Source organism: Heloderma suspectum, chromosome W (genome assembly GCF_057233095.1).
Source record: "Heloderma suspectum isolate Gila_16-S chromosome W, 16-S_ref, whole genome shotgun sequence".
In the NCBI taxonomy this organism is placed as follows: Eukaryota; Metazoa; Chordata; class Lepidosauria; order Squamata; family Helodermatidae; genus Heloderma; species Heloderma suspectum.
The window spans coordinates 53,284,213-53,298,105 of record NC_139475.1 but is presented as its reverse complement, the minus strand read 5'-3'; the positions used below and the strand labels follow the sequence as shown (position 1 = coordinate 53,298,105).

Sequence of the window (13,893 nt, the reverse complement as noted above, 5' to 3'; positions counted from 1 at the left end):
TGAGAGAGAGAGAGTCCCCCACTCTCCCGTGATACTTCTAAGCCCAGCTGTGTTTCTGAAGCCTAAGAAAGTTCCTGCCCCATGTGTTCCAGCTCTTTCTCAAAATCTGAACTGTTCTGACGTTCCATTTGCTCAGAGGCAAACCTGACACTCTGCCAAAACTCATGCAGTGTGGAGTTGCCGATGCAAAAATGGTGGCTTGGAACTCTTTCCACATATGAGAACGCCCTTCCCTTGATTTTGATGGGCCCTGACCATGCAGTCAGAGGAGCAATATAATGGTTAGATCTGCTCCACCATGCCCTACTATACAAAACAAATGTTTTCCAGTCATGGTGTTAGATTTTAATGATATGAAAAAAGTATAAAAGAAGGCAGAAGAAAGTAGCAGACAAAAAGGCTAAAAAAAGAAAGAAAGCTTATCCCAAATGTGTGTCGTTGAAGATCTAAGCAAGTGAGTCTCTGTCGAAGCAAAGCCAAACAGCCTAACTTGCAGAGAAGACAAAGAGTTAAAACTGGTGCATGGCACAGAGAATTTGAAACATGATTTGCAGAACAGGCAAGCCAAAAGATAAGTGTGCCTGTTACAAGAGGGAGGCTATAGTAGCCATAAAAAGGGGTGAAGCCCCCGTATGAAGCTTTAACAAAAATATTACCCACTAGAAGTGGACAATTAAAAAAAAAAAAGGCTTTTCTTAAATTGAAGCAAGCCTTAATATCACCGCCTGCTTTAGCCTTATCAGACCCCAGATCATGAAGTTTTTAGAGCTATGGTGCACATGAGAGCACATAAAAAAGTGCCATTCCTGGAAAAAGGAAAAGGCAATGCTGGCAGCCACCATGGGCGGAGATATAAACTGCAGCTTGAGAGCACAGAAGCGACCGGGGGGGGGGGGGGGCAGAAAAGGAAAGGGCCAACCGGGGCTCAATAAATGTGCGTATTGCTGAGAGAAGAGACATTGGAAAAAAGATTGTCCAGAGCTAAAAGAAAAGAGAAAAGAGACTCACCCTGAAGGCTGCCAAATGCTGGCAGGGTCCTCCAGTGGGGGGGAGTCTAGCTGAAGGGCCACCACCCTACGAAAAAACGCTCGGGAGAATCCCAAGGTAAAAGTAAGGGTTGGTGGCGAGGACTGTAAAGCCCTAGTAGATACTGGAGCCACATTTTCTATGATCCCTGTGAAGCCCCCCCGGCAAGAGAAAGTGGAAAGCATGTAACTATAGAAGAAATTAAAGGGAAAAAAAAAAAAAAACTAAATTGCCCGTGTGTAAGCCCCTCCTCACGAAGACTGGAAATAACATACTAGAACATGCCTTTGTAGTTTCATCTGCATACCTGGTTGCCCTCTTGGGGCGAGACTTGTTAACAAAACTGCAAGCTAAAATCTTCTTCCGTGATAATCAGATTGTAGTACAGCTGCCAGCAATGCAGGGCTCAAATTATCAAATGGCCCTTCAAGCAATCAAGATTGTGTCAGAGGCCAAAGGGACTGAGATTTTAGAGAATGTTGATCCATGTGTGTGGGCAGACAGAACCCCTGCCCGACCAAATGCATAAGACAAATTAAAATCTTCTTTAAAAAGGGAGAGCCCTGTGTGCGTGAGGCAGTATCCTCTGAAAAAAGCCACCTGTGCAGGCTTGAAGCCGCTCATTGAGAAGTTCAAAAATTATGGTTAGCTAATAAAGGGATCATCCCCCTTTAACACCCCGATTTTGGGTGCGCCCGAGGCAGATAGCACCTCCTTCAGGTTAGACCAAGACCTGAGAACAGTGGCTGACTGCCCTTTGTGCCTCAAAAATAATTCAAAGATGCTTGAGCCCCCAGCTCAAATGAGAAGTCGCCCATGCGCTTACTATCCTTTTCAGAGATTTCAAATTGACTTTTCAGAGTTGCCCCAGACTCATGGCTATCGGTACCTGCTAGTAATGATAAAAGCAATTGACTGCACCGCTCAGACAGTAGCCAAGATCCTGTTAAAAAGTAATCCCTAAGCTCTTGTTACCTAAAGAGAGTGAATCAAATCAGGGGCCCCATTTTGTTGGACAAGTGACGCAAGTAGTGGCCCAGGCATAACAAACTAACTAGAAGCTACACCCCCCTTGGAAACCTCAATCTACAAGTCAAGTTGAGAAGATGAACCGCACCTTAAAGACAATGCTCATTAAAATTTGTTTAAAGATTAAGTTGAAAGGCCACAGGCCTTGCCAATCACCTTGACTCGAGTATGGTGCGCCCCCAAGGGAAGTATTAAATTGACACCTTTTAAATGTTCCACAAGTGCCCACCTCGGATATTACCTATGGCTGATAGCTTAAATGTGAATTTAAAAGTAAAAGTTTTAAGATTCAGGGCTATGTTACTGCTTTGCAGTCTGTTTTGTTTTCACAGGTTTGCGACACCGCACCAATCCTGGCCTTTAGATGCTCCAGTGCATAATCTCAATCCCAGCGATTGGGTGCTAATCCAGTCCTAGAAAGATGAACCACCTACCAAGAAGCAGAAGGGTCTGTTTCAGATCCTACTTACCACTCCCATTGCTATGAAAGTCGCCAAAGAAAAGAAGTGGATTCATCACACTGAATAAAGGCATCACCTGCACCAGAGAGGGTCACACCGGAAGCTGACCCACCTGAAGGGCACCGTTGGAATAATGAACCCCTGAAAGGACTCAAGTAGCTCTACAGAAAGAGGGTGCTCTCGTTTCAAGGGTTCCTGATGAACGGAACAAAACTGAGTTCCAAAAGTTCAAAAAAAAAGTGTTTTTGTTGTCAGCATTCTAGTAGCTAGAACAAAGGCGTCCCAGGCCTCACTTGCTGTTTAGAGAAAACCGTCAATGCCACAGCAATAATAGTTTGCGCCTTTAAGTGCGTAGTCCACCGCTGGACCAAAGAGAGTATAAATTTGAGAAAAGCCTTTTGAGGGGGGAATTGTAGTAAAAATGTAACCTAAAAGCCATTGCATGTGCCTTCAGCAGCACGTAGTATTGTAAGAGCTGCGCATGCCTGGAATGAGCAGACAGTAACCCTAAGATAAGGCAGCCAGGCAAACCGCTGGCAACCAATCAAAGTGACACGCTGGCTGAGGAATGCAAGCTAAGTGATAAAACTGGAGCGCGGAGGTTGCCCAGGGTCGACTCTGCTTTGAGCGTGAGCTCCTCTGTCGAACTGTTTGCAAACAATGAAATCGAGTTGGACCCAGCCTGAAGTGGACTCTCCTCTTTGGGGCAGATTGGACTCGCCTCCAGGGGGCGAAACTGGCATTTTGTGCAACACCATTGGCAGAGGGTGTTGGAGCCGCACTTACCCTGAGGCCGATCCGGCGGATCCTCACCGCCTGCTGCATCTGCCGTTCCTTTACACAATGAAACAAAACTGCCCGGTTAGTTGCGGGGGCCTAGAAAGTCGGCTGGGAAGGAGGGCCAGCTGAACAACACCGCAACCCTAAAAAGGCACTAAACTACGTCTTCTCGTGGAGCACAGCGTTCCCTCCTCTTTTCCCACCTGGAGATGTCGGCTGAAGAGCTCCTCCAGTCCGCTCACCACTGCTGACACTGAGGTATTTGGATCAGCTGAAGCAGCTAGCTTGCGAGGGAGGGTGATGCTCCTGCAGAGCCACTTAGGCTGAATGGTGGCTCCCTCATAGAAGGGGCAGGTTGCAGTAGCGTTCCCAGAACGGAAGTTGTGCGAAATGGCTTTGGCCTTTGTGTGGAACCCCAGAGCATTGCGTCTGTGTCCCTGGCTGGACATTTGCTGTGCGATCTGCTCAAAGTTGTGGTCGCTTGCACGAAGCTGCTCTTGGATCGTCTTCTCCCACCGAGCCTCCTAGTGACATGCCACGACCCTTGCTTGGAGACTGTGTCCTTGTTGCAGCAATCCTGGACGAGAAAGACATTTCATTGGCAGACACAAGTATCTTGCTGGCAATTCTGGGCAATTGGCTTCAGTGGCCAAATATTCAGCAGCTAGTCCCACCTAAGGAAGCATGTTCGAGCCTTGGCCTGAAACAATCCCCTCCCCGACCTGGGTGAACCACAGTAGGAGTTGAGAAGCATCCACAGCAGGAGTTCGGAAGCATCCGCTCCATATTAAGGTAACAATGGAAGTAGGAGCTACTTGCCAGCCCATGAAGTTCCTTATGGCCTGCTGCCCTTCAGCACATGGGCTATGACTGTGCACATTCGCAGCTGGAAGCAGCATTACCGGAAACGGGTGGTGGGTGCTTTTCCAGCTACAATATGGCACCTCACATGGGGTTAAGATGGCACCAATTACAAAGTCCCATGAACTAATACAGGCCTGCGCTAACTCATTGAAGAGGACAAGCGTCACTGAACCAATTTAGCAAAGATGAGCGGATTTGTGGAAGCGCAGAGGCACATATCCGAATACGCCACTATGTGTTTCAAGTGACCCAGTTGTATTGGTCGACCAACAAAATACTTTCCCACATTTCCTCTCCCTCCCTTTCTCCATACACAGCATTCTAGTCTCTTGTTCTGCCCATATTCTTTTGTTCCCTCACAACTCGACCACTAACTCGTTGCCAATTTCCCTTGTGCTATGATGCTACGATACGTTACTGTTTCAGCGCGAAGGGGACATTATTATATTTATCATGTTTGCCCTTCTCTTTACCACTTATTTCGCCCCTGAACTCAATTTACCCAAGCAGCATGGCCACCTTGTATGTTGCGGATGACCACGCTGTGCAGGGAGTACTTGGTGGCAATGGAAAAAAAACCTCATAGTTCTCCCTGGTCTAAAATGGCAAAGGAGTTTCTGGAAGACATCGAAATGAGCGGTTCGGTCAATGAGGTCATGGCAGGTGAGCGACGCTCCCACAAAGGATGGGCTGCACGCCCCATGGGCAGGGCTAAGAAAGTGAAATCGGAGCTATTGTGTAACCAGGTTACACAATGGAGCCGCCTTTTCCAGGAACAGTCGGAGTAGAAGCAGTGTCAGAAGAAGCGGCTTTTCAGCAATAAAATGTGGCACTAGGGCTTAGTGGCCACGACAACATGGAACCAGAGACTCCAAGGCGCAAGCAGGTTGGAGTAAATTGTTTGTAGAGCCAACTTTTAATTTTTTGTGATGGACTGCTTCTTTCCCCTTAGCCAGGGTGATGGCATTCCACCTGCTTCAGGAAGGGGGCATCGAGATTTCCTCTCCTTTAAATTTAAACTTTTAGTAGGATTTCTGGCATTTAAATTTGGAGCCTGTCCTTGGGGAGAATAGAACGAAATGTACAGCCGGTTATGCGCAATTCTGTTTGCTGCTTACTGGGAAGCGAGGTTGGATGCACACATGGTTGAGAGAAGGGTCCCTGCAGTTTAGGGCCGCTCAGGTTATTCAGCTCAGGGCCCAGATTTCTTTTGGGATGTTTATGGACTCACTCGTTTCCAAATCAAAGCAGAGTCATTTGGAAAAGAGATGCGAATGGTTGGAACGCTTCAGATGAAATTGCTTTGGGATCTGTTGGAATTGTTTCCAGCACCAGTTGGATCCAAGAATGAGCAGATGTATCTATATTTAAAGGTGTATTTAAAGGCACCGGTTTTCTCGTTTGAATGCTGTAGGGGAAAGGAGTCCCCTGTGTCTCATCCAAGGGGTCTTTGTTTAACGTCTCACTCACAAGATTGTATATGCCAAGCGTGGTAAGGGTCAGGCTTATATGTGGTGTACCGGACTGATTGACGCATCTTGTCTACATCATCAGGCTTCAACGACTGAAAACGATTCTAGGACGGAACACTGGACACCTCCCGAGACACTTCGATAACTGTGGCATCATGTTCTGAGCGAAGACGAACAACTTTCTCATCAAAGCGCACACCAAATTTGTTACATCAAATGACCGTGAGGTGGATCTTGCCGCAGTGTCGCATTTTTCCAGCAGTGTTGTGACAGGATCTTGCCACAGTGCCGCGTTTTTCCAGCTTTTTCACCACTTTGAACAATTCTGCTTGGGGACATTTCAAGGATGAAATAATAGATCTGGAATAACATTGTTGCGATTCTCACAGCTGCATAAGAACAACGAAGAGTCCTTGCTAATCGGCTATCCTGTTTCATTGCTTGTACAATGCTGTAAACCAAGGTGAATTACAGGCTCCACAGCACTGTCTTGGCGCTTCGGTGCGATTGTATCGATAGACACATTTCATCATCCCATAATGAGACCAAAGTGTCGATGGAAGCCCTATCACTTGGAAAATCCCGCAGAGAATTCGGGAATCCATCGGATTTCACAAGTCCCCCACCCCTGCATCAGTCATCAACATCAGTCCCCCACCCCTGCAGGGATGATCTGGTACCGCCGGACTAAACTTCACAAGGCACTTATGACAATGGAGTTGCTGAAACCTCCAAAAGAAAATCACTCCTCATCTGCCCAAAATCAAAAACCAGGTCCAGGTCCACAGCACCACCATGGGCGCTTGAGTGCGATTCTATCGGTAGACCCATTCCATCAACCCTAGAATGAGACCAATATGTCTACCAAAGTGTCGATGGAATCGCCTGAAAAATCAGCTGAAAAATCCCTCAGATAATTCAGGAATCCATCGGATTCCATAAGTCTCTGGTGGCAGAACATCCCCCACCCTGCAGGGATGATCTGGTACCGCCAATCTGAACTTCACAATGACAATGGGTTGCTGAAACCCCCAAAAGAAAATCAATCCTCCTCCGCCCAACATCAAAAATCAGGTCCAGGTTCTGTCCTGCCACATGTGCTTGGACAGTGATGTATTTAGACAGCGCTATGGTTGTCATGGTTGCCAGGAAGTCCCAAGCTGGTCTTGTCAGGATAGCCTTAGGGTGGATATTGAAGTCCCCCAGAACCACTGTCCTGGGTTCCCCAACATCACCTCCAAGACCATTTCTGCCAGATGAAGCAGGGAGACAGCAGAGTGCGTGGTAAACCAGCAGCATATTTGTTCTGTTTCTTCGTCCCTTCTTTTCACCATCAAAAGTCGTGCTTGGGTGAATGGGTTTCCTTGTGAGTGAGCTGGTATCCTTACGGATGACAGATCCTCTTTTCCCTCTCACCCTCTGAATTTGTTCAGTGCTACACTGAGTACCCGGGTGGAAATACTTGAGACAGATCCACCCCGTCCAGCTCTACAACCCAGGTCTCAGTACGACACACCAAGTTAGCCCTTTCATCCACAATCAAGTCATGTTTAGTAATTTTGGTTTTATTATGGACTGATCTGACATTCAAGAGCAACCCCAATAGATCAGCGGGTGGGCTGGTAGGGTAACTTAGATTGTGAGGAATAGGGGAAGGACCAAAATATAGGATATCTTAGAATATTAATATAATATAATTTATATTATAAAATATAAGATATATTTCAGATATCTGCCCTGCCTTTCCCTTACCTGACATGTCCAGCCCCCAATGACATAACCCTAACCTCTGCTGAGAGTTCTCCAATATGTGCACCCCATTTCTCCCCCCTGCCCTGGGATTCACCTAAGCACGTCCACAGCTCAAAGACAGTTGGAGGCTGTCAGTGGTTTCATCCCTAGGGGCCTGGTCCTGCAGGGAATGGTTGTCTTTCAGGCAGAAGTCCACAGTAGCACTGTCCAGGCAGAAGCCCATAGAAAAGAGCCGTGCTGACGAAGCGGTAGTGGTGGGTGTTATGGAGGCGGCAGCAGCAACAGGTTGTCCTCCTTCTCAATCATGTACTGGCTTTTCCAGACCTCCTCAGCCATCCTGCTTATATAGCTCTGCCAGTCACTCAGCCACTTGATTTATCATGTTGCATCTAGGGACAGATGGAGGTGGTCAGTAACAGGTAGTCTGGTCCTGCAGAGAATGGTTATCTATTCCAATGGTTATCTACAAGTCCACAGTAGCTCTGGACAGGCAAAAGACCAGAGGAGGGAGCTAGGAGGAAAGTTCTGGTGGAAGTGGTGGTAGATCCGGGTCTGGAAGTTGGGGGTCTGGGGATGGGATTGGGGTTCTGGGGGTCTAGGGATGGGATCTTCCCGGGTTGTTGGGTGGGGTTGTTGGAGTGGTTATCCGGGTATGGGGTGTTGGGGCTTCATGGGGGGGGGTCCTCAGTAGGCACGTGGTGGGTCTGGCATTTGGGGTCAGGTGTACAGGATCTGACCATGTTGGGGTTGTGGTTCAGGTCCAGGGAAGGGAGGTGGGATTCAGGGTTGGGGGTTGAGGGGTCTCGGTTGGGGAAATAGGGGCTCCTCAGTTGGCGTTTTGGGGACTTTGTGGTTGGGTTGGCGGGGGTCTGGCATTGGCGGTGGGGGTACTGGGTTTGAGGTAGAGGGTTGGGGGGTCTGGCTTTGGGGATGGGGTTCTGGGTTAGGGGGTCCTGTTTTGGGCATGGTGGTCCAGGAGTAGGGATTGGGTAGTCCGGGGTTTGGGGGGTGGATTTGTGTTTAGGGGATTGGGGGTTTCTAGGTTGCTGGGTGATGAATCTGTGGTTCGGGGATGGGGGTCTGGGGGTGGAGTGTGGTGCTGGGGGTTCGGGTTCCAGTGTTGGCAGGTGGTATGTGCAGGGTTGGGGCTTAGGGGTCCGAGGGTGGTTATGGGTGTCAGGGGTTAGGGATTGTGGGTTCTGGGGTTTCCTAGATCTGTGGTTGAGTGTTCATGGGTTCAGGTTTGGGGTTTGGTGATCTGAGGTTGGGAGTCAGGTGTTCTGGGAGTTTTGTGTCAGGGTCCATTTTTTGGAGTTGGGGGCTGGGGTTGGGGGTTGGGGGGTCCAGGTTTGGTGGGTGGGATGTCCAGGGTTTGGTGGTTCAGGTCCAGGTGTACGGGTGGGGTGTCCAGGTTTTTGGGTTGCTGGTGTAGTGATAGGGGGTGGGTGTCCAGGGTTTGTCTGGGTTTGGGGGATAGGGGTTGGGTTGAGGGTTGGGGTCCGTGTTTGGGGGTTTTGTTGATGGCGATTGGAGTTTAGGTTTCCAGGGTCAGGGGATGGGGAATACTTGGTCTGGTGTGGGGGTTGTGTGTTTCGGAATTGGGTGATGGTGGTCTGGAGATCGGGTATGGGGGGTCCAGGTTCAGGGGTTTGGGGTACAGGCTTGGGGGGTTTTGGCTCCGGTTTTGGCTGCTGGGGGGTCCGGAATTGGGGGTTGTGGCATCTGGGGGTTGGGGGGTTGGGATAGGTTGTCCCGGGTTGGGGGATTGGGGGTTCCCATGTTCGTGGGTGGTGGGTCAGGGGTTGGGGGATTGGGGGTCTGGACTTCACGGGTGGGGGTCTCAGGGTTGTGGGTTGCCGATCTGGGGTCAAGGGTGGAGGGGTCTGGAGTTGGGTGTTGGGGATCCTGGATTTGGGGCTGTTCGGTCTGGGTTTGTGGTGGGGGGGGGTCCCGTGTAGGGGTTGTTTGGTTCTGATTTGGGTGTTGGGTGGTCTGAGGTTGGGGGACCCAGTGTTTTGGTGTGGGGGTTAAAGGTATGGAGGTGCGTGTCTGGGGTTTGGGTTGTGTGGTCCAGGGTTGGTGGGCGGGAGTTCCAGGGTTTGGGGGTGCGGGTCCAGGGGTAGGGAGAGGGAGGTCCAGGTTTTTTGGTTGGGGGGGTGGGGGTCTAGGGTTGGGGGTTGGGGCTTCAGGGGTTGGCGCATAGTGGGTCCAGGGTTGGGGGATCAGGGGTCTGGGGTTGGGGGGTTGGGGGTCTGGGATTGCTGCTTGGGGGTCGGGGGGGCGCTGTTGGGGCTTGTGGCTTCCTGGTTTGGGGTGGCTGTGGTCCTGGGTTGTTGTTGGGGGTACTGTGTCTGGGGTTGAGGGTTGCGGGGTATAGGATTGGGGATTGGGGTCCATTGTTGGGGGTTGGGGGTGGTGGGACTGGGGTTGTGGGGAGGTGGGTCTGGGGTTGGGGTGTGGGGTATTTGGGGTTTGGGGGGGTCCTGGGTTTGAGGTTGTGGGTTGTGGGGAACCTTGGGGGTCTGGGAGTAGGGGTGGGGGGTCCACTGTTGGAGTTGTGGCATCCGGGGTTGGGGGTGCAGGGTCCGGGTTTGGGGGATGTGCAGTCATTTCTTGGGGGACGGGGGGCTGGGGTGAGGGGAATTGGTGTTCTGGGTATGTGGGGTGGGTATCTGGGGTTTGGAAGTTTGGAATTGGAGTGGTGGGGGTCTGTCTTGTTGGTTGGGAGTACTGGGTCTGGGGTTGAGGGTTGGGGGGTCGTGGGAAAGGGAAGGGGCGTCCCGTTGTGCTGGGTGGTGTTTCTGTGGATGCGCGGACGGTACACTCAACCGCGTTGCGTTGCCCTTTGAAGCGGGGCCGGGCAACTTTGGGGGGTGGGCAGGGTGCATTGCTGCCCCCCAGAAAGGTCACTCTGGCCCTAAAAGGGTTAAACGGTTTTGCTAATGAACAGCCGAAGAGGCTACTTCCCACGGAAGAGGGCTCGTTTGATTGAAACGGTTGAATGAGGGCTTGGGGGAGACTCTCAGGAGACCCCCCTAAAAGTGCCCAGACTCGTAGTAGCGCATTGCTGCCACTCCCCTCCTGTAGTGAAAAACCGGCCTGCAAGTCTGCGTGGCCTGGAAAAGGTCGGTCCGCTGCAGGATGCACAGGCCACGTCTCTCGAAATCCAAACCCATTTGATCCGTTGCGGATATCTCCAACACCCTGATTCTACAGTGTCCTTTCCGAGATAGCCTTTTTGAGGTTTGTTGTATGAGTGGAACACACTCCTTGTTCGTGGTCTCTCCAGGCAATGGATCACGCTAGACACGGGTAAGACTCTGGATCTGAAAGTGCTTTATTGTGTGGCCAGCTGGGCGGTGCTGAGGGCCCAAAAGGGTCGCGACAGGCTCCACCAGCCCTGTGGGAGTCTGCTGACTTTTTTTCCTCTTCCCTCCCCATCCATTCTTCCTTTCGTGCCGTGTCTCTTTTTATTTTAGATTTCAAGCCGGGTCTGGGGGGCAGGGGCTGTCTTATTTGCCGATTTCTCTTAAGCTGCTCCTGGCACCTTTTTGCGACCAAGGGGTGAGATAAAAATGCTTAATAATAATAATAATTCATAAGGTTGGGATAATATAATACTATGGAGCGGGGATAGTATAATTCTAACACAGTATTATCCCGCACAGAGAGTCGGGTGGAATAGAAATGTGATAAAATAACTGAACAGATACGATCGCTAAAAGGGTTTTCGATGTATGTTGCCTGTGTCTGTGGTGCCTGTAATGTAACATACAATGATATAATATAACATAATGTAATAATATAATATAATATAATAGTTGTTGTTGTTGTTCAGTCGTGTCTGACTCTTCATGACCCCATGGACCAGAGCACGCCAGGCCTTCCTGTCCTCCGCTCTCTTCCGGAGCGTGCCCAAGTCCATATAATAGTATTATAAGGTAATGTAATGTAATAATATAATATGCAACGTTATATACAGTATTATAATGTAATGTGATAGAATATACAATGATAGAATATGATGTAATGCAGTAACATTGCAATATAACATAATACAATAATATTATAATATGATGTAATATACTAATATTACAATGTAATATACTAGTATTAGAATATAATGTAAAAGAAGTAAAATAATGTAGCATTATTGTACATAATCATATCTACTACTACTACTACCACCACCAAATAATACTAGGGACGGTATGCTGCATATATTGTGGTTTTAATGTTCTGTATATTTTAAATTGTTTTATTGTGTGTTTGGTGTTAATTTTTGTGAACCGCCCAGAGAGCTTTGGCTATTGGGCGGTATAGAAATGAAATGAAATGGAATGGAATGGAATGGAATGCTACAATTCTAACAGAATATCGCGGTCCGCTTGGTGGCGCTGGAGGACCCAGGGCGCCGCTCCTCCCCTCCCTCTCCACTCCTCCCCGCGGAAACGAGGGCCCGCGCGGGCCGCTCCGCCGCGGCTCCACCCCCCGGAAGTGGGCGGGCCGCTCCCCCCGCCCGCCTTTCCCCAGCCGGCGCGCGGCGATGGCGTCACTCGCGCGCGCCCGCGGCGGCACGATGGCGGCGGCGGGGCGGGCGGCTTCCCGGAAGGGCCTGGCGCCTGCGGGGCCGCCTCTGCTCGGCGCCGGGCGCGTGGCGGCGGCCGCCGCGGCGGCCCCGGGCGGCCCCTGGGCGCCGCCAGGCGCCGCCGCTCCTGCTCCAGCGCGGCGGAGGCCCCTCGGACGGAGACGGCCTGCAGGGCCCCGCGGGCGGCGAGAGCGGCGGCGGCCCCGCGGGCTCCGGCGACGGCCCCGCCGGCTCGGACTCCGGCGGGCCGCCGGCGGTGACGGCGCTGGCGCCGCTCGTGGTGCCCGAGCACGTCCCCCGCGTGCCCCTCATCGCCGTCGCCAGGAACCCCGTCTTCCCACGCTTCATCAAGATCCTCGAGGTCAGCCCCGCGGGCGGGCGGGCGGGGTTCCAGCTCCCATCAGCCCCTGGGCGGGGATGCCGGGCATTGCGGTCGTCCCCCCGGGTGGAGGGGGGAGGTAGCAGGCCGGCCCTCGCCCGCTGAGGAAGCATGGGGGGGAGGACCTTGGGGTGGACTCGATGGCCTCAGAGGCCCCTTCCAGCCCGACTATTCTAGGAGGCTCTTCAGTGAATCGCTTGGCTTGGTGCGGACTCCACGCCCCGTCAGGCGGTGGTCAGGGGCGCTGGGAGTTGGACCCTGGGGCATCTGGGGTGGGGCACCCCCTCTGGGATAGCCTCCTCCCTGCTGGATGCTCTCCCTTGAAGGAGATTCGGGTTGCAAACTGCGGCTGTTGAGCAGCGCAGACACGCAACACGTGTTTAGAAGGGGCAAGAGAGGCACAGCTGTCTTGGGGTGGACTCCCAGCCCCATCTGCCCTGGGCCACTGGTCAGGGATGCTAGGGAGTTGTGGTCTTGAGCACCTGGAGAGGATCGGGTTGGGGAAGGCTGGGATGCCCCCCAAGGAGATATTTGAGGTGGAGGAAGAAAGCATCTCCTGTCTTGAACGGGGAAGGAGAGATGTCTCTGCAGTGGTGCGGAAGCCTGCTCTGGTTGCCCCCAGCCCCCTGGCTCAGGCTCCAGCTAAATACCCCTGGAGCGTTCCCGCCTTTTATTTATTTGTTTGTTTGTTTATTTTTGTATTTCATTTCTATACCACCTAGTAAATCTATATCTGTCTATATCTGTATCTCTCTATATACTATATAAATCCAGAGAAAACAAAAGAGAGATCTTTATCTATATACATAGGTGTATAGATATAGATCTATCTGTATATCTATGTATATTTGTATCTCTCTATATATAATATATATATCAAGAGAGAGATCTATATCTATCTATATGTAGATATATATATCTAGCCGAAGCTCTCTGGGCGGTTCACCAACAGTAAAACCAAAGGGCACACAGTACAAATTTTAGGGGGTGCTGTTGCATTCCCATCCTGCCTGTGGGCTTCCCCCAGGCAGCTAGTTGGCCACCACGTCCACAGAATGTTGGACAAGACAGCCCCTGGGTCTGATCCTGCATTGGGACTCTTCCGATGGCCCTAGACATCAACCCGATCCATTCGGATATAAAGGGAAAACAGCGGTGCTGAAAACTGGGCACTGCCTTTCCCACCCTGGTACCCTCCAGATGCTTGGACCCCAGCTCCGTGACCCCCAGCCAGCATGGGCACTGGCCAGAAATGCCGGGAGCAGCTGCTCAAAAGGCCAGCGGGTAAGTGACACAAGTTGGGCCACTCCTCCCTCCCTGCTTGCAAGCGGCAGGGTTCGATGGACCCAGTTAGTGTCAGAGTGCCCTTTGCGGAACGAAGGCATCTTCTCGGTAGATGGAGGAATGGTGGGGTTTTGCATCCAGAGGGTCCCCAACCAGAAACGGACCCCCCCCCAGTCCTGCCCACGTGTGGATTGTAAGCAAGCTTGTCACTTTTGCTCTGCTCGATTCCATTTGTTGCTAGTGATAGATCAGCAATAA

The 13,893-nt window shown here is 51.2% G+C and overlaps 1 protein-coding gene across 1 annotated transcript in view; it reads left to right on the top strand.

Moving 5' to 3' along the window:
- The first annotated feature begins 4,762 nt into the window (after positions 1–4,762).
- The window catches only part of LOC146334030 (lon protease homolog, mitochondrial-like), a 38,589-nt gene continuing 29,458 nt past the window's right edge, over positions 4,763–13,893 (top strand). Inside the window, exons 1-4 of the mRNA XM_084824901.1 lie at positions 4,763–4,823; positions 8,427–8,514; positions 10,674–10,786; positions 11,918–12,333. Coding sequence (XP_084681027.1) covers positions 4,763–4,823; positions 8,427–8,514; positions 10,674–10,786; positions 11,918–12,333 — 678 coding nt within the window. The remainder of the gene's footprint in view (positions 4,824–8,426; positions 8,515–10,673; positions 10,787–11,917; positions 12,334–13,893) is intronic.